This window comes from Coenobita brevimanus, chromosome 50 (assembly GCF_032717465.1).
Source record: "Coenobita brevimanus isolate Jiangsu-jjx chromosome 50, ASM3271746v2, whole genome shotgun sequence".
NCBI lineage: Eukaryota > Metazoa > Arthropoda > Malacostraca > Decapoda > Coenobitidae > Coenobita > Coenobita brevimanus.
In genome coordinates this window covers 51,846,857-51,869,495 of record NC_137003.1, presented here as the reverse complement: position 1 = coordinate 51,869,495, position 22,639 = coordinate 51,846,857, and the positions used below count along the sequence as shown (strand labels likewise).

Sequence of the window (22,639 nt, the reverse complement as noted above, 5' to 3'; positions counted from 1 at the left end):
TAGCAGACAGTTCACCAGTGTGCATGTTAGCCTCCTAGAGTAGGGTGTACGCTAGATGCTAAACTGCTAAGTTGCTAAACTGCTAAACCCCTTGACGGTATTGGCCAGTTGAGCTGAAAACAAACCGTGAATGCTTTGTGTTCTTGAACTTAAGTGTTTTAATATCTGCTGCATATATACACTCACAAAATGTCACAAAAGTAACTGACCTAATTAGAGTTACTGAATTTCCATAAGTGACGAAAGTCTATTTTGATGACTTGGCATTTCACTAGCCTGCATCTCTCCAGTATGATTGCTTTGCTAGTTAGTGAATGGATGGCAAGCAAAGTGGTCATGATTGCCTTTCAGAAGGTTAGCAGACAGTTCACCAGTGATCATGTACGTTAGCTTGCTGGAATAGTGCGGATGCTAAACTGTTAAATTGCTAAACTGCTAAATATCTTCACGATGTTAGCCAGTTGAGCTGTAAACAAACCCACGAAAGTTTTGTGTTTCTGATCTCGCATGTTTCTTAAATCTGCTGCATATACACACTAGTGTATATTATTTTTTAAAATAAAATCAAGTCTGCATACTGTAGAAAACACCTGTGGTTGCTAAGCAGTGAGATGATCATCTTTATAAGAGTTTCTTCTCATTGGAGCCAAACTAACCTGCCTTAGTCTAGCATGCAGGACACATGGGGATATTTTAAGGTAACTTTGAGACAAAAAAGTGCGTCTTACATGCCGCGAAATACGGGTAACTTGTTTCTTCCTCACTGTAGTCGCCTTTGAATTATTCTAGGATCACCCATAGCTGTCGTCATTAATGACGATGAATTGTCTTGTTATTGCTGTGACAGCGAATTGACGATGCCGAATAGTCCCGAAATGACTGGTGCAGGAGACAATTCTCCTGTTGTCCTCTTGGGTTAAGATGAGCAGCCATATTTTTGTTGGTTTAGTTAAGCCATATCCTTGTTGACATAGTAAAGCCATACTCTTGTTGGTTTACTTTATCTTAGGTAATATGTCTCAGATAGTTTCCCTGTACAGTACAATACAGTACTTAGGCCTGAAAGGAGTCTCAAGGGTTGCCCATGAAGGGGGGGTGCCGCCCATATATAATTTAGTTTATGTATTCAGAGTACGTGAATTCTTAGTACGTGGTGTCCTCTGCCACCCATATACTCGCGTACTGTGGATACCTACTGTATATATATATATATATATATATATATATATATATATACACAGTAATCCCTCTAATATCCGAATGCCCAATATCCGAACATCCCCACTAACCGGACATCCTCCTGGGATCCAATATTCCCAAAATGGGCCAAAAACCGCAAAAAATTCGAAAAAAATCTGACTTTTTTCCCTCCCATAATTTGAAATTCCAGCCTGGCGCCGAACAGCTGTTACACCAGGGTCCCTTCACCCCTTCCTCCCTCCCTCTCCCCCCTCCCCTGTCAGGTTGCCATTTGGTATTTTTCATTACCAAGTGTGGGCCAATTTGGTAATGAAAAATTCGTTTGGTAATGCATTAGAATAATGCATTACCAAATGGATTTTTCACATGTATGAGGATACACAGGATGGATATGGTGGATTGTTTGCTCTTTCTGATTAATCTGCTACCCTACATAGTGTGAAAATAATCAACATGGTGTTAGTTATGAGGAGAGTGATTACATGTATTTCCACTTGTATATATAATTAGTGAAGAATATATGCTAGCTTTACGAATTTGGTAATGAAAAGTTATATTTGACAATGAAAGTTGAGGAGATTGGTAATGTGGCTGTTGTGATCTGGCAACTCTGTTACCCCACCAACATCAACAGTCACAGCTTAACTCCGATGGAGAGCAGATACTCATAACAGTGCAAGCCACAGGTGCTTGTTTTTTGTGAATAAACAGTGAATAAACTGCAATACCTTGCCACTAGAACACACAGGAATTTACAGTGTTGTGCAGTGTTAAGAAATTAGAATTCAGAGTGCAGAGGATTAACTGTGGACTGCAAACTGGCGGTTCAAACCAGTCAAGGAGCAAGGGACTTGTAAGTACCCAGAATGTTTAATATTGTATAAACTCACCTCTAAAACCTCATTTTATGGTTCTTTTGCATTTATTTCAGTCTTTTATGTTCCTTATTGGTGTGATTTGGGTCTTAAATAGGTGCAATGCATGTCCAGAGGGAGTTGTATAGGTGTTTTTCACAGTTAGGGTCCATAAGTACAAGTCCATAAGCTGGGGCCCAATATCCGGACAGGACCACTATCCGGACCTGCCTATGGCACTATTATGTCAGATATTGAAGGGATTACTGTATAATATGTGTGTGTGTGTATATATTTATTTATTTATTTATTTATTTTATGATAGGTATGACCAAGTCTGAGGACCGAGGTGAACTGTTGCGTCTGTTTAACACATCGCGGGAGTACTTTCTGTTCCTGTTATCTACACGTGCTGGTGGTTTGGGCCTTAACCTTCAGTCTGCTGACACTGTCATCATTTTTGACTCTGACTGGAACCCTCACCAAGATCTGCAGGCACAGGATCGAGCTCATCGAATAGGGCAGAAGAATGAGGTAAATACATGCATGGTTATTTAGGAAGATTTTTGAGCTTTTAACTATACGGCTTTGATGAATGAAATTTTTTTAATGGTGGCAAGAACTTTGAACCTGTATACTGCAAGTTTAGTAAATCCGCATCCTTGCATCATGCAGAGAAACACTGATTTTCTGATTGATTTATTATTCATACTGGCTGATAGAGTACTTAATGAAGTATCTGCTTGTGAATTTTTAGATTGATATTTACCATTAACTTTTTTAAGCAGGCTAAAAAAGTATATATACCTGGTACTGTATTTTATTTAATCAAAGACAAGTTATATAGGTACTGTATGTGAAGGAGAAGGGCATGTTGGAATATGGGCATACCGATTGCAAGACCAGTATTTCTGTCCGTCTGTCTAACGCCAGACGCCTTAATTCCGTATGGGCTGGCCACAAACAAATCCCCTTCATGTTGCCCTGTTCTCTGCCATTTCACTGCCCTGCTCCCAGCTCACATCCCCCTCTCTCATATACCTCTCCACTCCATCCCTTCATCTCATCCTTGACCTCCCCTTCCCTCTCTCCCCATCCATCTCACTCACATACTCTCTGCATCAATCTCTCACTCTCCATCCTCTCCACATGGCCAAACCCCCTCAGAGTGTTTTTCCTAATGCTTCCTACCACATCCACATCCACACCATAATGCTCCTTCACATCCTCATTTGTCAATCTGGCTCTCCATGTGACTCCACATGCTCCTTTCAAATAACCAATTTCCACTGCTCCCACTCTAGACTTCTGTCCCTCCGACAACGTCCAAGCTTCATTTCCATACATTAGAGATGGTATCACAGTACAGTTCTGTCATGTAGTAACCTTTTCACTTCCATGCTCACTTCCCTGTTTCTTATCACTGATTTCAAGGAATCAGCAACCTTTCTTCTTTGTTGTACCCTTTCCAGCACTTCACTCTCTAAACTTCCATCCTTACTCATCACACCACCCAAGTACTTAAATGCACTCACATTTTCCATTTCCTCCTCATTCAACCTCACTGTACATTCACTGACTTCATTTATGGTAAAGACCATAACTTTACTCTTCCCTACATTTACCTTTAGATTCTGTTTCTTACACAATCTCCCAGACTCATCCACCAAACCTTGCAGCTTCCCTTTGTGTTCACTTTACAACACAGTATCATCTGCAAACAACAGTACAGGGAGTTTCCAAACACTGCCCTCTCTTATTAGGGCTGCTCCAACATCCACTGCCCTACAATGTATCTCTTTCATAACCCCATTCATATACAGATTGAACATCCATGGAGACATGACACATCCCTGTTTCACTCCAACCTTCAAATAGAAAAATTCACTCAGTACACTATTCACACGCACTGCAGCCTTAGCACCTTCATACATACTCTTCACAGCATTCAGCAACTTCCCATTTACTCCATATATTCTTAATCCTTTCCACAATCCTTGTCTATCCACCCTGTCATATGCTTTCTCTAAATCCATGAAGGCCACATACAAACTCTTTCCCTTCCCTAGAAACTTATCCACTAAAGATCTAAGAATGAATATCTGATCTACACAACCTCTTCCCTTCCTAAAACCACCCTGTTCTTCTCTACCTAATTACTCTGTTATTTCCCTAACTCTGTCAGTAAGTATCCTACCATATACTTTTCCTACTACGCTAAGAAGACAAATGCCACTATGATTACCACACACTTCTTTTTTCCCCTTTTCCATTGTACAAGGGAATAATAATACCTGACATCCAATCCAGCTGAACTCTGCTTTCCTTCCTGGCCAATCTGCACATCTTCCACATCCATTCTACTACTATCTCTCCCCCATGCTTCAGCATTTCATCACACATTCCATCAGTTCCTGGGGCTTTCCCAATTTTGACTTTTTTCATTGCTTCCACAGCTTCCATCCTACTGATTTCTTCCTTTCTTCTCACATACCTCCGTCTCCCAGCCATTCCCCAGCCTACTGTATTCACATTACTTTCATTCTCCGGGGAAATAGCAGTCAGATAGAAAATTTTCTGGTTAGGAGGGCTGATAGGAGGTTAGTAAGGGGTGTTAAAGTTATAGGAAGTGAGAAGTGTGTGCAGCAGCACAAACTATTGATTTGTGATATGGTGCTTAAAGAACAAGTGATGGAAAAGAGGACTTATGTACCTAGGAGGAAAATATGGAAGCTGAAAAACCAAGTAGTAAGGATTGCCTTCTATTGCGAGTTGAGGAGAGTGGTGGCTGAACAGGGAGCTGTAGACAGAGGCGTTAATGAACAGTACAGAGCCCTCAAGAACAATTTCTTGAGAGTTACTGATGTAACATGCGGTTGGACAAGAGGACCACCAAGACAAAGTAACTTGGTGGTGGGATGAGGGTGTAGAAGTTGCAGTTAAGGAGAAAAGGAGGCTTTTCCGGGAATGGAAGAAGGGTGGTAGCAAAGAGGAATATTTGGCTGCCAAGCGTAGGGCTAGAAGTGAGGTATACAGGGCAAAATCTGAGTCACAGATACTATTACTTGATAACCTAAATCATGGGGAAAGGAAAAATATGATATTTAGGGTGGCAGGTCAAGTGAAGAGGGATAATCGGGATATTATAGGTGAGCAGTGTGTGAAGAATGATGAAGGAAAGGTAGTGGTGAACAGTGAGGATATTAAAGATGCATGGAGAGAGCATTATAACCAGTTGTTGAATGAGGAGTTTGACTGGGACAGGGAAGGTTTGGAACCAGCAGATCCAGTGTCTGGCCCTTGGCCTTTGATTGATACTGCTACTGTGAGTGAGGCAATAGGCAGGATGAGGATGGGGAAGGCAGCAGGTGTGTCTGGGTTGACTGCCGAAATGTTGAAGGCCTCAGGTGATATAGGGGTGAGTTTAGTCACTGACCTGATAAATAGGATTATTTATGAGTTTGTTGTCCCAGATGATTGGCTGAAGAGTGTAATTGTAAATGTGTATAAAGGGAAGGGTGATGCCCTGGAAAGAGGAAATTATAGAGGTATAAAGCTTTTAGGTCAGATAATGAAGGTAATGGAGAGAGTTTTAGAAGGTATGATTAGAGAAAGAGTGAATATTGATGAGATGCAGTTTGGGTTTATGCCAGGTAGGGGGACCACTGATGCTATATTCATTGTTCGACAACTTCAGGAAAAATATATTGGTAGGAGAAGGGATCTTTATTTTGTTTTTGTTGATTTGGAAAAGGCCTTTGACAGAGTCCCTAGAGAGGTGGTGAAGTGGGCAATGAGAAAGCTTGGCTTGGAGGAGTGGCTGGTTAGGGTGGTTATGGCTATGTATGTGGGTGCTCACACCCAGGTAAGAGTGAATGGAGATTTGAGTGATGAGTTTTCCATGAATGTTGGTGTGCATCAGGGGTCAGTCTTGAGTCCCATGTTGTTTATCATGGTACTTGAAGGCCTTTCACGTGACTTTAGAAACGGACTCCCATGGGAATTGTTGTATGCTGATGATTTGATGTTGATTGCGGAGAGCGAAAGGGAGGTGGAGGAAAGGTTTAGGAAGTGGAGAGATGATATGGGCCACAAGAGTTTAAGGGTAAATGCAGATAAAACAAAAGTGATGATATCTAGGGTTGGTGGCGGTACTGTCAAAGACGAGGGAGAGTGGCCATGTGCAGTTTGCCACAAGGCCGTGGGAAGTAATTCCATCTTGTGCGGTGTGTGTGATAAATGGGTGCATAAGAGATGTAGTGGTATCAGAGGTAGACTGCGAGATAATGCTGATTTTATGTGTACGGCATGCCAGGTTGAGCAGGTGGAGATTGTCAGACGTGAAAGGATTGAACTTGCTGGTGAATCTCTTGAGTGTGTGGAAGAGTTTTGTTATTTAGGAGACATGTTGTGTGCTGGAGGTGGGGCTGGAGCTAGCTCTGTGGCTAGGGTGAGAAGTGGATGGAAGAAGTTCAGGGAGCTCTTGCCTCTCCTGACATTGAGAGGACTCTCCCTACATGCTAAGGGGTCTTTGTATGCAGCATGTGTTAGGAGTGTAATGCTGTATGATAGTGAGACTTGGGCAGTGAAGGAGGAAGATATTCGCTGGCTCAGACGTACAGAAATGACAATGATTAGGTGGATGTGCAGTGCGTCCCTGCATCCAAGGCCTTGAGGGGCTGGGTTTACGATGGAAGAGTTGAGAGGTAGGATGGGACTGGAGTGTGTTGGTGTTGTGATGAGGAGGGGTAGATTGAGATGGTGTGGACATGTGGAGAGGATGGGGTGTGATAATTGGGTGAGGAAGGTGAGAAGTGTTAATATTGGGGTTGGGGTTATGAAGGGTAGACCAAGAAAGACATGGGACGAGATCATTAAGTGTGACCTCAGGGTTAAGGGACTGAACAGGGAGGCTGCGATGGATCGTGCAGCGTGGAGAGCCGCCATTAGGTGACCAAGGCCGACACATGCAAGCATGTTGGAGCCTTTAAAAACGAAAACGTTCAACACTTCCTTAAAGTGTTCTTTCCATCTGCTCACTTTTTCTCCCTTCTCCACTAGTAATCTACCATTTTTATCTTTCACTCCCCGACTAACTTCGTTGACACCCTGTCTAACTCTGTTTACCACATTCCGGACAAGTTTCTTACGTTCCCTTCACTTTACACTCAGATTCCTTCCAAATTCCTCGTCCACTCTCTTCTTACTCTTTCATACTAATCTTTTCACCTCTCTCTTCCCCTCTACATGTAACTCTGTATTCTGTCTCTTAACTTCTTCCATGCCCCTGTTTCTCATCCACTCACTATATGCATTCTTCTTATCTGCCACAGCCTGTCTCACCTCTTCATTCCACCATGCTGCTCCCTGCACCCCCTTTTGTCTTCTCACCACCCCACACACCACCTCACATGCTGTACAGGTTTCTTCTGTGAATATCTTGCACACATTTTCTACATCCCCCATCTGCTCCAATCTACATTTACCCAATCGTGTCTCCACTTCTCGCTTATATTCTGCCTTTTTTCCATCCTCTTGTAACCTTTCCACCCTCCTTGTATGAACTACTTCCTTCTGTCCTCCCCTTCTTCTGTTTTTCCATTTCATTTGGACCTCGATTCTGACCACCACCAAGTGGTGGACAGAAAGTCCACTCCCCCAACCTCTATGTGCTCATGCATCTATTATACACATTCTCATCCTGTCATCCACAAACCCATAATCAATCATTGTCTTCTGTTCATTCTGTTCACTACCCACCCTTCTTATCACTCGCCATGTATACCTGTGGATCATATTGTGACTGAAGAGGGTATTGGCTATAACCAACCCCCTCCTGGCACGATGTCCACTAAAGCATCACCTTTCTCATCCATCTCTGCAGGCACACCCTACTCACCAACTACTCTGTACACTTTCGCATTCCCTACTTTTCCTTTTATATTTTCCATCAAAAACACTCTCTCATTCCTGTCAAACTTTTCCATGTATGTTTCCACATTTGTCCAAAACTTTTCTCTCACTTTGCTTGCACAATCTTCCGTTGGCGCATACATGCACACAATTGCCCACATTTGTAGTCCAACTTTCAGTCTTACCCACAAAATCCTTGAGCCAACTGATCCATACTTTCTTATATTCTCCTTCCATCTGTTACTCACAACAGTACACAATCCTTCTTTTCCCTTCTTATTCTCACACACTCCCACGCATGTACCCCATCCATACTCCTATTCTCTCACACTCCCACCTCCCCATTTAGTTTCAGTTAATCCACATACTTCCACTTTTGCACCCTCAAGCACTTGGACAATCTCTCTTTCACCTCATCAGATGCACCCCTTGCATTCCACATCACAATCCATACCATGTCCTTTGTTCGGTCCTTGCTCTTCACCTGTTGGTCAGTCCTCTTCTGAGGCTTCCTGTTTGTATTTTTAGTTAGTTGTTTTCCTGGGATGGGCACTGACCCTCCACCAACCCACTTGTTGTCACGTAGGGTTTTCCTGGGATGGGCACTGACCCTCCACCAACCCACTTGTTGTCACGTAGGGTTTTCCTGGGATGGGCACTGACCCTCCACCAACCCACTTGTTGTCACGTAGGGTTTTCCTGGGATGGGCACTGACCCTCCACCAACCCACTTGTTGTCATGTAGGGAACACGTGTTGGTTGGTTATAAGGTTACCACCCACTGTTGTAAATGCTTTCCTGCTTTACAGGAAATCATTTGGCTTGCCACTCAGTATTTACTGTACTATTTTGAGCATGATTAAGATATTTGTGGAAAATTAAATTTTATTTTGGTCTTTGGTGAGGTAAGTCACAGTCAGAGCCATGCTTTCTTTTGAGAATTGTCACAGCTTATGGGTAAAAAATGCATGGGTTCATACTGAGAAGATCCAGTGAAAAGAGAACAGTTTTGTGCATGATTGGAAGGTGGGGAGTTAAAATGTTCTCAGACTGAGAAGTAGAAAGTGATGTGGAAAAACTGTATATGGCAGTGTTAAGAAACACTGGGTATTTTGACATTTGTCATCTGGTCTTCATGCATCCTTTACCTGCCCTTTTTTCCCTTCACCAAGTCATTTTGCATTCCCCCCCCCCCCACTGGTGATAAAAAAACATCTTGGCCTTCCATGCTTTGTTCTACCCTTGAATATGCTCTCACGTAAAGTTTTCACCATTCGAGTTTTGATACAACACAAAATACAACTCATACAATATTCCGTGCTTTATTGTAATGCAGCCATGTATGACACAACACACTTACCTCATGCTCCTCTTTGTCACAACACAGTCACAACACATATAGTCTTTCAGTATAGCAGAAGGCCTCTAGGAGTGCCAAGTGGAAAGTGACTGGTATCCTTTAGTCCATGAGGCTCATGTCTAGGTAGGTCTGGGGTAACAGCAGTTATAGCAGCTGCAGCAGCAACAAGAAGAGTGCCAATAACTGGTCATGTATATCCATTATCTATGTGTGATCAAGTACCTGTATTGTGATGAAAGTTTATATGAACCACAAATGGGGTATTTATCATGCAGTATTATTATTATTATTATTATTATTACTATTATTATTGGAACACCAGATGCTGTTGGCTCGTTCTCCCTACGTGTCAAGTGGGGTTGGTGGAGGATTAGTGCCCCTCCCTGTAAAACAATTAACTCTAAGCCCTTGGCCACCCCGTTTGGGATACATGGCATCTGGTAATGAATGAATGAATGAACTATTATTATTATCATTTGTGGGAGGTGGGGGTGCTCACCATCCACTCACTTGATGTAGTGCTGCTCTCAGGTGTCTGCCCTTTCCTCTCCTTTGTCTTTCTTTCCTTCCATCCTCTTCTGTCTCTCTTTCCTTCATTCTTTCCTCATCCTTCTGCCTATGGGTGACTTTACACTCCCTCTTCTGTCTTTCTTTCCTTCATTCTCTCCTCTTCCTTCTGCCTGTGGGTGGCTCTACACCTCTACACTGAGTGGCAAGCCAAATGGTTTCCTGTACCACAGGAAACCATTTACTACGCTGGGTGATAACCACATAACCAAATTATGGTGCCTGGTGGTTTAGTGGGTAATTAAGGCGCTCCAATCGGATTGGGCCGGTGAAGGTTTATATCCAAGAGGTGGTTGGGGTTTATTGCTCATGTAATGCCACTCAGGGATGAGTGAGGCTGTTCACTCTCATCTTAAATGTCAGGACCATCTTGCCTAGCCCCGGGCTCCTACGCTTCTCATGGGGCGAAGTAGGATTGGATGATGGATGGATGGATTATTATCATTGTCGTCATCGTTGTCGTCGTCTAATCCTGTGTTGACGCATGAGGAGCATAGGAGCCCAGGGCCAGGCAAGTTGGTCCTGACATTTAAGATGAGAGTGACCAGTCTCACTCATCCCATAGGGGCATTACTTGAGTAATAAACCCCAACCAACCCTTGGATATAAACCTGAACAGGCTCGATCTGATTGCAGCGCCCTAAATACCACGCTCTTATTATTATTCCCGTGGTAGGTGGGGGCACTCACCATTCAGTCACTCGATGTAGTTCCGCTTTGGGTGTCTGCCCTTTCCTCTCTTCCTTCCTTTCTCTTCTGTCTTTCTTTCCTTCATTCTTTTCTCTTTCTTCTGCCTATGGGTGACTCTACACTGAGTGACAAGCCAAATGGTTTCCTGTACACCAGGAAACCATTTACTATGCTGAGTGGTAACCACATACAGTAAAAGTCCAATTATTTGGCAGAAGATCATTTGGTAGATCCAATATTTTGGCAGTTTTGAGAAATAGTCCCATTTACGAAAGTCTTTGATTGTTCAGCAGATGTTCCGAATCATCTCGGCAGTCCAGGACGTGTTATCTGATACACCTACTGTGCCAATACACTTGTATATGTTCACTAGTTTCTATATTTTTCAGATTCAGGTACAGTATTGTATTGATTACAGTATTGTACAGTATCATACAATACAGTAAACCTCCACAATTGCCCCCTCCAAATTAGCAAGGGTTATGTTCCAAGCCCCTTTGCTAATTCTTGAAGTTCGTTAGTTCTTGATGCCTTCCTGAAAATGACATTTACTGGTAATTGTGTAGCCCATGAACCACTGATACTGTAATGCATTACCCATAAATAAACGTTGCTTGTTAAATCTGTTTCACTGTTGTTTTTAGCTGTACAGCTATGACAGCTCTTGTTTGATTCCTCAGCATAATGGTGGAAAGGACTGTCCTAAGTGTTTAACTAATCCTAACCTAACCTAGCTTAACTTTACCTAAAAATTTAACCAAACCCAACCTGACCTAAAGTTGAAAAAAATGCATAACCTGGAGGAATATGAATTGGTAAGGTCTTTCTGCTGAAAGTTAGACATACATTTAGTGCTCTTTCTTTTGTTTGTTTTTGTTTGTAAATGTGAAATAGAGAGTATTGATGTTACAGTACAGTTATGTATTCCATTAACCCCTTAATAACCTTCGGCGTTGAACAGCCGTTTACAATACCGGTGTCAGTGACTTTGAGTTAATGTGAGCTATAAAAAACTGTGAACAATTATGGGAAGGGAACGAAGGTCACTGATATGTTTACACGATTCTACACTACCATTCCAAGCAGTCAGGCGGCTGCTTTAAGCTCAGGTGTTTTCACCCATATGGCACATGCACCGTAACGTTATGAATTCTTCCGTAAATCATAGTGAATCATAGCATGGGTTTAGGAAGCTAAAAAAGACATTACTAGGTGTGCCAGACGATTCTCTTCACGTCTTTAAGAAAAATTAATTGATTTCAGAACTCTTAAAAAATTGTTCTGGGGCCAGCCTGGGGTGCACACAAATATCTGAACCTACGGCCATTGAGGAGTTAAGCCATTAAGGCATACATATGATTGTTTGTTTTCGGCGCAGTGGAAGAAAGTTAATCCATCTTTGAGTACATAGAGTAAGTTTCTTCCATTCTTCTGAAATCAGTTTATTTTTCTTAAAGATATGAAGAGAATTATCTGGCACACCTAGCAGTGTGTTTTCTAACTTCCTAAACTCATTCTATGATTCGCCATGATTCACGGAAGAATTAATAGAGTTACAGTGCATGTGCCATATGGGCGAAAGCATCTGAGACTAAGCAATCGCCTGGCTGATCGGAATGGTAGCAGAGATTCAAGTTAACATACCAGTGACCTTCATTCTCTTCCCATAATTGTTCACAGTTTTTTATAGCTCACACTAACTTGATGTCTCTGACACCAGTACTGTAAAGGGTTGTTCAATGGTGGAGGTTATTAAGGGGTTAATGGAATGGAGATTCCATTAATATATCTACTGTATATATATATATATAGTATATATATATATATATATATATATATATATATATTTATATATTTATATATGTATATATAGATAGATAGATAGATAGATATAGATATAGATATATCCATCATCCAATCCTACATTGGCCCATGAGGAGCGTAGGAGCCCGGGGCTAGGCAGTTGGTCCCGACATTTAAGATGAGAGTGACCAACCTCGCTTATCCCTAGGGTGGCATTACATGAGGAATCAACCCCAAGCACCCCTTGGATATAAACCTTCACCGTCTCAATCCGATTGGAGCGCAATAATTACCCACTAAACCACCAGGCGCCAAAATTTGGTTATATGGTTACAACCCAGCGTAGTAAATGGTTTCCTGGTGCACAGGAAAGCATTTGGCGTGTCACTCAGTGTAGAGTCACCCACAGGCTGAAGGAAGTGGAAAGAATGAAGGAAAGAAAAACAGAAGAGGAAGTGTAAAGTCACCCGTAGGCAGAAGGACAAGGAAAGAATGAAGGAAAGAAAGACAGAAGAGAATGGAAGGAAAGAAGGATGGAGAGGAAAGGGCAGACACCCGAGGGCAGCTCTACATTGAGTGAGTGGATGGTGTGCGCCCCCACTTACCACAAATTATATATATATATATATATACTTGTAGTAATTGGTAATTGGTTCTGGGGTCAGCCACTTCATTCCCCCTTAGCTACCCATTAATTACACAATACCCCTACTATAAATTACATACACTTAATCAGACATATATTTTATTACTGAACTGTAATACTTAACTCTTTATTATCATTGACACATAGGCTGAACTGTTTGATGAGGCTTGAAGATGAGTCCTGAGGCTGGGAGCAATACAGTAGTTAGTTGTTACCTACCCCCTTATTGATCTCTGCCACCACTGTTGAGTACCTCGCACCACCATTTCCCAGTGCCTCAACATCAAAGCCCTCAATATCCATTGGGAACTCATCTAGCTCACCAGTGTCGTGAACAAGTGACCGAGATGCATATGCGTACACCCATACTTTGATATCTGGCGACAGTGTCGTGTACCAGAGGGAGTGTTTGGTCAGCGAATGTGTCGGATATTGAAGCCGTTTTCCCCATAAGATACTGAAAAAAGGCCAGAGATGTGTTCTATACCCAAACCCAAACTCTCATATACCTTACTCGGTCAACAGAGACTGACACAGAAACACCTCATAAACAGTGCCATTCATAAAAAATGAGACAGCAAACATCACATGGAGGAAGGTAATGTGGGTGGGACATGCGGTGTGATATGCTTCTGGGCAACTGAGAGACAGGCAGCAGGCAGTGCACCAATTGGGGGTGGGGGTGGGTGGGGGGATGGGGAGGGAGACAAGCAGGGGTGGGGGAGGGTGGGGGGACTGGAAGGAGACAAGTGGGGATGGGGAGGGTGGGGGGAGGGTTGGGGGATGGGCAGGCAGCTGGCAGTGCACCAGGTGGGGGTGGGGGAGGGCGTAGGGATTGGGAGGGACACGAGCAGGGGTTGGGGAGGGAGACGAGTGGGGGTAGGGGACGGTGGGGGGACAGGGACGGAAAGAAGAAGGCCAAACAGCCCCACAACCCATCCTCTAGTCTCACTCACTTACTAACTCACTCACCCACCCACTTATTCACTCACTCACTCATGCCATTCTCACTGACTCACTCACCCACCCACTTATTTACTCACTCACTTATGCACTCTCACTCCCCATTCTCACTCACTCATTCACACACACACACACACACACACACGTGGGTGACAAGCGGGGGTGGGGGAAGGTGGGGGGATGGAGAAGGAGACAACCAGGGGTGGGGGAGGGCATGGGGATGGAGGGAGATATGCCTATCAGTGCTGAGGAGTGTGGTGGGGGATGGAGGAGGGACATGGGGGAGAGGAGGGATGAGGGGGAGAGGAGGGATGGGGGGGAGAAGAGAGACTGGGGGGGAGAAGAGAGGGGATGGAGGGAAGACGGGAGGACCAGAAGAGCCATGTTTCAAATCAAGAGAGAGGTGGGGTGTCTTATTAGCGAAATGATGAACATTCAAATTGTTCGGATTGTGGGACTGCTCCCCAATTTCTTGTGTTTGGTCTAGCAAAGGGCCGGTTATTGATGCGCCAGATAACCTGGTATGGGTGTACGATCACTCCCCACCAGGGCTCGCGAAACTGTTATTCGTGGGAGTATATTTCGTGAAATTAATGAGTGCACTGTATACTGTATACAGTATATGGATGGGGTGATGAGAGAAGAAAAGACTCAAGTAATGGAGAGAGGGATGGTGTTGGTAATGAATGGTGATGGATGGAGTATCTCAAATTTGGTGTAATGTATGCTGAAGATGCAATACTACTTGCAAATACTGGACATGAGCTTGGTAGAGTAGGGCAGAGTTTTGTAGATGTCTGTGAGTGTCGTGGCTTGAGAGTAAATATATAAAAGAGTAAAGTGATGGTTATTGAGAGAGAAGGTGATTCTTAGTGTCATGTTATATTGAATGGTGAGACTGGAATTGGTGAGAGAGTTCAAATACTTGGGCTTAGTGATAGAAAAGAGAGGAAAATGTGCAAAGGAACTGGAAAGTAGAGTGGCACAAGGAAGGAAAGTAGCCGGTCCTATGAAGGCCTTGATAAGAAACAGAGGCTTGAGTGTTGCAGCTGCACAAGGCTTACATGAAGGAGTGTTAGTGCCAGCTTTAACATGCAGGTGTGTAACTATGATGTTGCATGAAAATGAAAAGTCAAGAGTAAGAGCAGTGGAGATGGGATTGTTGAGGAATGTACGTGGAGTACAGAGAGTGGATAGGATACGAAATAATGTGATTTGTGAAAGATGCGGAGTGAGAAAGTCTGTGGACACCAGAACTGAAGAGAGTGTACTGAGGTGGTATGGTCATTTGGAGAGATGATAACAACAGAGTGGTGAAAAAGGTATATCTGAGCGAATCTGAAGGAGGGAGGAGGCGAAGTAGGCCAAGAAGATGGTGGAGAGGTATGGTGGATGAGTGTGTGAGGAAGAGAGGTTTGGAAGTTGGTGAGGGTAAAAGCCTGACAAGAGATCAAGTTGGTGTAATGAATTTTGTGCGTAGAAACGCATGACGAGGGATTTGGCACCCATTTTTAATGCGGCAGCTTTCAAATTGACTCAGTCGGATAGGTGTATATGAAGCTACGGTACATGGTGAAACATTTTGGACTTTCAGATGAAGCCAGGATTCCATGGGCTTGAATGATGAGTGAATGGAAGCATGGCCCACTGAATTGGGCAAACTTTGGCTTTCTGGATGCTGCTACTCCTTGAGGGTGGGAAAGTAGGTCCAGTTGATGATGATGATTAGCTTTTGTCAGGTCCACCTGCAGACAAAAATGTTGCTCCACTTTTTTGTAAAATAGTTATGAAACACAGTAATTTAAAGTGTTGATTGTGCTCCAGAGATTGCTCCAGTGGTTTTGAAAGTCAGTGTTCTCTGTGTCAATATGTATTGTTATGAAGTGTATTGGTATTTATGCCCACACATGTGCCTGGAATAGGTCATCATTTGTAGTGTTTCCAAAGGCATTCACTAGGGCAGCAGCTTATCCATGGTAAATCCTTCTACTCCTGGGACACACTACATTATTATGTGCCCAAGTTTTTTCAGTAGGGGGATTTGTGGATGACTCCCAGTGAATGAAATGTGCATAGTGGCATTACTAACTCTCAAATCCTTCATCAGGTGCGAGTGCTGCGGCTGATGACGGTGAACACAGTAGAAGAGCGTATCTTGGCTGCTGCCCGTTACAAGCTCAACATGGATGAGAAGGTCATTCAGGCGGGTATGTTTGACCAGAAGTCCACTGGATCTGACAGAAGACAGTTCCTGCAGGCCATCCTCTCCAATGACAATGAAGAGGATGAGGTATGTTTGGTAGATGAAATGATTTATTGCGAACTGACACAGACTAACCCAACTGATTTATTAGCATCATGTTAATATGAATTATCCATAGTACATCCTGTACATATGGACACCTGAGTTACTAATAATGTTTAATTCCAATATTCTAGTAGTTATTTATGGAAGGTTATACAAATATTTCTGTGGAAACAGTCATCAACTATTTCAAGATATGTGGAATATCCAGTTCAGTGGATAGCATATAGGATAACTTTTTGTGGGCGGATGAGGGAGAGGAAGCTGATGCTGAAGCTACACCTTTGAATTCAGAGTTTGATCCTTACGACGAAAAACTGCAAACTATAACCCATGATGAAGTTGATGAATTGATGATGTCAGATGTGGATGACACTGATTTTGAAGGTTTTTTAATCACTGACAGTTGATGTGATGACTTTAATAAAATGTAACTTTCCTTTTCCTATTGTATAAATTTCACGGTAACATGATTTTAAAGTTTTAATACAGTATGAGTGTATACTCGAATATTAAATGTATAACCAATTTGATATCGGAGGTGGCACATGCAGCCTAGATAGCCTGTAAAACCCATACAAGAAGCTGGCTTAACCTTTGGATTGCACAGTTACCTTTTTTTTTTTTATTCCACCCTGTGGTGTGGCCCCCCCCCCTTTTTTTTTTTTTTTTTTTTTTTAAGATAAACATCCAGGGCATCATCTAGTGAAGAAAAAAAAAAACTTTCTCTTGGTCTTTGCGTAGTGCCATGTGTAAGTTTGCGTAGGGGTGGAGTGGTGGTGGGGGAGGGGGAAAGTTTTGCCTATTATAAGCTTAAACATCTAGGGCATCATCTGGTGTGGGGAAAAAAAAAAAAAAAATTTCTCTCCATCTTTGCATAGCACCATGCCTAAGTTTGTGTAGGGGTGGAGTAGTGAGCAGTGATGCACAGCCACTGGAAGGTTAGCACAGCCTGAGGTGTGGCTCGCTGCTTCCCAGCCTGAGCTGTGACTCGCAGTCCATGAGTTAAAGTAAAACCTAACCAGAGACTGTGTTGCTTAGCAACGTGTTAATAGATCAGTTCAGTGGTCAGTGGAAAGAGCGATAAAGGACTGGGGTTACTGGGGCAGCCAGCTCCCAGTGCCTAAAGAGTAGGGACTTGTCTTATGTACAGAGTATACCTCTAAACCTACATTTTGTTTGGAAATATTGATAGTTAGTCTTATACACAGGTTGGCCTTATACACTGGCAAATGTGGTACTCCTCATTGGCCACAAATGTGTGCAACCAGTGCAGTTTTCTACCTGACCAACCAGCTTTAACTACCCACAAGCCTTGACAAGTCCATTCTGTTAAATATTATTCATTTTATTCATAAAAAACATGGAAAAATAAACTGCAGAAAGAAATCTTGAGCATTTATTGGTGAACCGATGATTTGGAAAGAAGTGTTCTACAGTAGAGGTACCACGAGTTCATGACTCCCATGCTCAGTTGTATGTGCCCTCACTGACTGCTGCCACTCCGCCTCTCACTCGCCACTCAGCTGTTTTGCAAATAATACAGTAAGTACAGCACATAGGAATTGCAAGTACAGTAATTTTGTCAAGTAAAACAAATGGTTCATTTCTGTTAGCAAGAGCTTATCTTGAATGCCAGTGCAAATGCATTCTAAGATTGTCATCCTAGAATGCATTTGCATTGTCATCAAATGTGTTCTAAGATGTCATCTTAGAATGCATTTGCATTGGCATCAAGTGCATTTTAAGATGATATTGTCTTAGAATGCATTTGCATTGGCATTATCATCAAATGTATTCCAAGATTGTCATCATAGAACACATTTTCACTGTCATTAAATGCTTTCCAAGATGACGTCATCTTTAAAAGCATTTGCGTTAGCGTCAAATGCTTTTTAAGATTATATAATTTTAGAATACATTTGCAGTGTAGTGATAGGGGGTGGCGACCATCATCCACTCACTTGATGTAGTGCTGCCTACTTCTTCCCTAGCTTTTATCATTCTTTTTCTGTGCCTGCCCTCCTCTCTTCCTATGTCTCCCATCTTTCCTGTCACTTCTTATTGCTTTTCTTTCCTTTACAGGCGGCTATACATTGAGTGACAAGCCAAATGGTTTACAACGCTGGGTGGTAACCATATAACCAAACCATACATGCTCCCTACGTGTCAACAAGTGGGTTGGTGGAGGGTTAGTGCCCCCCCCTGTAAAACAAATAACTCAAAGTCAAATGGCACCCCTTATGGGATTATGGTGTCTGGCAATAGATAGATAGATAGATTTGCAGTGTCATCAGATGTGTTCTGTTTTAAGATGGTCGTCAGAGAATGCTTTAGCATCGTCATCAAATGTGTTCTAAGATTATGTCATCTTAGAACCCATTTGGAATCATCCAATGTGTTCTGAGATGATGCCATCTTAGATTGAATTTGCATTTTCATCAAATGTTTTAAGATGACGTCATCTTAGAATGCCTTTTCATCTGCATTGTCATCAAGTGCGTTCTAAGATGATGTCATCTTAGAACGCATTTGCATTGAGAGAAAAGATAAACTCTAGCTGATAGAAATGAAACATTTATTTTATTTTGCAAAATTGCTGTGCTTGCAGTTCCTTCATATTTATTGTATTTATTTATTGTATTTACTGTATTGCAAAACAGCTGAGTGGCGAGTGAGGGGTGGAGTGACAGCAGTCAAGTGAGGAATAATTGGGTAAGCCATGGCACGTATACACAACTTTGAGCAAAGGAGTCGTGATAATTGTACTGTAGAATACTTCTTTCCAAATCATCTGTTCACTAATAAATGCTCAAGACTTATTCATCCATCCATCATCCAATCCCACGCCGCCCTACGAGGAGTGTAGGAGCCCGGGGCCAGGCAAGCCGGTCCTGACATTTAAGATGAGAGTGACCAGCCTCATTCATCCCTGGGTGGCATTATATGAGCAATAAACCCCAACCACCCTTTGGATATAAACCTGCACAGGCTCAGTCCAATTGGAGCACCATAATTACCCACTAAACCACAAGGCACCAAAATTTGGTTATATGGTTACCACCCAGTGCAGTAAATGGTTTCCTGGTGTACAGGAAACCATTTAGCTTGTCACTCAGTGTAGAGTCACCCACAGGCAGAAGGAATAGGAAAGAATGAAGGAATGAAAGACAGAAGAGGGAGTATAATGTCACCTGTAGGCAGAAGGATGAGGAAAGAATGAAGGAAAGAAAGAAAGAAGAGGATGGAAGAAAAGACGGATGGAGGAGAGGAAAGGACAGACACCCGAGAACAGCACTACATCGAGTGAGTGGATGATGAGCGCAATTTTTCTGTTTGATGCATAAAACACTAATGAATAGTATGTAACAAAACAGATTCACTGTATGCATTTTGCATTACTGCAAGACACTGCAACCAAGTGTATTACATCAGTGGGGGTGTGTTTTAGGTTATTTCAATGGAAAGTGTTAGTGTGGCCTTGCATACTAGTGGTACTGTATATACGGTAAAAACTTGATATACGATACCCCCAGATGCGATACGCCGGCTCAACGATGGGGGTAGAAATAACACCATACCCTGCCTAACGATGGCCAAACCCCGGTTTAATGATGGGTTTTGATTTTTTAAAACTGATTTTGATGATATTTTATACTAAAACTGTGTATTTAGGTTCCTTTATAAACTGTTTTTAAATTTAGATTAATGTGTTTTAGCCATAGGTGGGGTGAACATTGTCATTTTGGGGTGCAGTTGACTCGGTTTGATTTTTTTCCAGACTTGTATTTGACGATTTTCAGATTTTATGTGTTGGTTTTAGTGAGTCATTTACAGTTGTTAGGCTTAGGTTAGCTTCTTTTACAGCTGTTAGGCTATTTAGATTGGGATTAAACTTGTTTTTAGGCTCATTTGGGTGGGTTTTGGACTTGGTTTGGGGGGAAACCAAGGCTAGTAAACGCTTCCCATTACTTTACATGTTAAAAGTAACCCGATATACGATACCCCATCTAACGATGGGGTTTTACTGAACCGATTACATCATTAAACCAGGGTATGCTTGTATTGCAGTGATATAGCCTAAATATGAGTACAGATATACCCCAGTTTAACGATGCAGTTGGTTAGTTAAAAACCCATCGTTAGGTGGGGTTTGTTTATCAGGGTAGATTTAACATGTAATGGGATGTGTTTTTCAGCCTTGGGTTTCTCCCCCAGCCAAGTCCTAAACCCACCCAAATGAAGCCAAAAGTTTAAAGCCAATGTAAACGGCCTAACAGCTGTATAAGAAGCTAACCGAAGCCTAACACCTATAAATAACTCATTGAAACGAACAAATAAAATCTGAAAATCATAAAAAATAGGTAAGAAAGTATCAAATACCTCTCATCACTTACTTCTTGTAAGTCCATGTCCAGTCCTGGTCGTCATCCTTGCTATCCCCCCCGAGGCTAGGGGATATGTGATGCTCCCTAGCACTCACTCCTCCTCCTCAAAGCCCTCAATCCCCATTCCCAGAGGAGGGTCAGAGGGGGGGGGGTAAAGCCTGGCAAGGTAGGGTGATTGTAGTGGGAGACTGATGCACTGGCTCTGGTGGTGGTGATGGGGTGTAGTGTGATGACTCAGGTGGTGGCGATGGGGTGTGATGCTGTATTTACTTAATATTAAGTCTTCTAAGATTACTGTACTACTTGCAGTGTTCCCATAATTAAGCGAGGGACACCTTTATGTTAAGAAGAAGCCTTTAAATTTATTGGCAGTTAATGAAGTGTATTCATAAGCTTTGTTTGGGTAATATTGCAAAGCACATAATTTATTATATCATCTATGATTACTGCTTGCAGCAGAGTGTTCACATAATTAAGCGAGCGACACCTTTATATTAAGAAGAAGCTTTTATATTTATTGGCATTTAATGAGTGTATTCATAAGTTTTGTTCGGATATTTGGCAAAGCACTTATTTACTTTATGTATTCATGGGGAACAGGAAGAAGATGAGGCACCTGATGATGAGACTATTAACCAGATGATAGCTCGTGGGGAAGATGAGTTTGAACTCTTCCAGCGAATGGATGAAGAGCGACGGAAGGAAACAACACGCCCACGACTCATGGCTGAGGATGAGTTACCTGAATGGATGTTGAAGGAAGAGGAATCAGTAAGTACTACCACCATTCCAGTTTTTCTGTCTATCTATCTATCTATTGCCAGACACCTTAAGCCTGTAAGGGGTGGCCACAAACAAATTGCCTCCATGTTGCTCTGTCCCCCGCCATTTCACTGCCCTGCTCCCAGCTCTCACCCCCCTCTCATATACTGCTCCATTCCATCCTTCCATCTCATCCTTGGCCTCCCCCTCTCTCTCCCCACCTCCACCTCACTCACATACACTCTCCTTGTCAGTCTCTCACTCTCTGTCCTCTCCACATGGCCAAACCACCTCAGTGTGTTTCTCCTAATGCATCCTGTCACATCTACTTTCATACCACAACACTCCTTCACTTCCTAATTTGTCAGTCTGTCTCTCCATGTGACTCCAAATGCACCTCCTAAATAACTCATTTCCACTGCTCTCACTCATGACTTCTGTCCCTCCAACAAAGTCCAAGCTTCACTTCCATATGTAAGAGTTGGTATCACAGTACAGTTCTGTCATGTAGTAACTTTTTCACTTCCATGCCGACTTCGCTGTTTCTTATCGCTACTTTAAAATAATCAGCAACCTTTCCTCCTTGTTGTACCCTTTCAAGCACTTCACCCTCTACACTTCCATCCTTACTCGTCACACTTCCGAAGTACTTAAGCGCATGCACATTATCCATTTCCTCCTCATCCAACCTCACTCTACATTCAACTTCACTTCTCTTGAAGACCATAACTTTACATTTCTCTACATTCACCTTTAGTTTCCTTTTCTTACACACTTTCCCAAACTTATCCACCAAGCCTTGCAGCTCCCCTTTGTCTTCGCTCAACAACGCACTATCATCTGTAAACAACAGTACAGGGAGTTTCCACACAGTGCCCTCTCTCATTAGGGCCACTCCAGCATCCAGTACCCTACCTTGTATCTCTTTTATAACCCCATCTGTATACAGATTGAACAACCATGGAGACATGACACATCCTACTGTTTCAATTCAACTTTCAAATAGAAAAATTCACTAAGTTCACTATCCATACGCACTGCAGCCTTAGCATCCTCATACATACTCTTCACAGCATTCAACAACTTCCCATCTACTCCATATATTCTTAATACTTTCCACAATCCTTGTCTATCCACCCTGTCATATGCTTTCTCCAAATTCATGAAGGCTGCACACAGCTTCTTACC

The 22,639-nt window shown here is 42.6% G+C and overlaps 1 protein-coding gene across 1 annotated transcript in view; it reads left to right on the top strand.

Moving 5' to 3' along the window:
• Positions 1-22,639, top strand: part of brm (ATP-dependent helicase brm) — a 243,139-nt gene that overhangs the window by 149,396 nt on the left and 71,104 nt on the right. Inside the window, exons 16-18 of the mRNA XM_080272398.1 lie at positions 2,380-2,588; positions 16,104-16,286; positions 21,290-21,460. Coding sequence (XP_080128524.1) covers positions 2,380-2,588; positions 16,104-16,286; positions 21,290-21,460 — 563 coding nt within the window. The remainder of the gene's footprint in view (positions 1-2,379; positions 2,589-16,103; positions 16,287-21,289; positions 21,461-22,639) is intronic.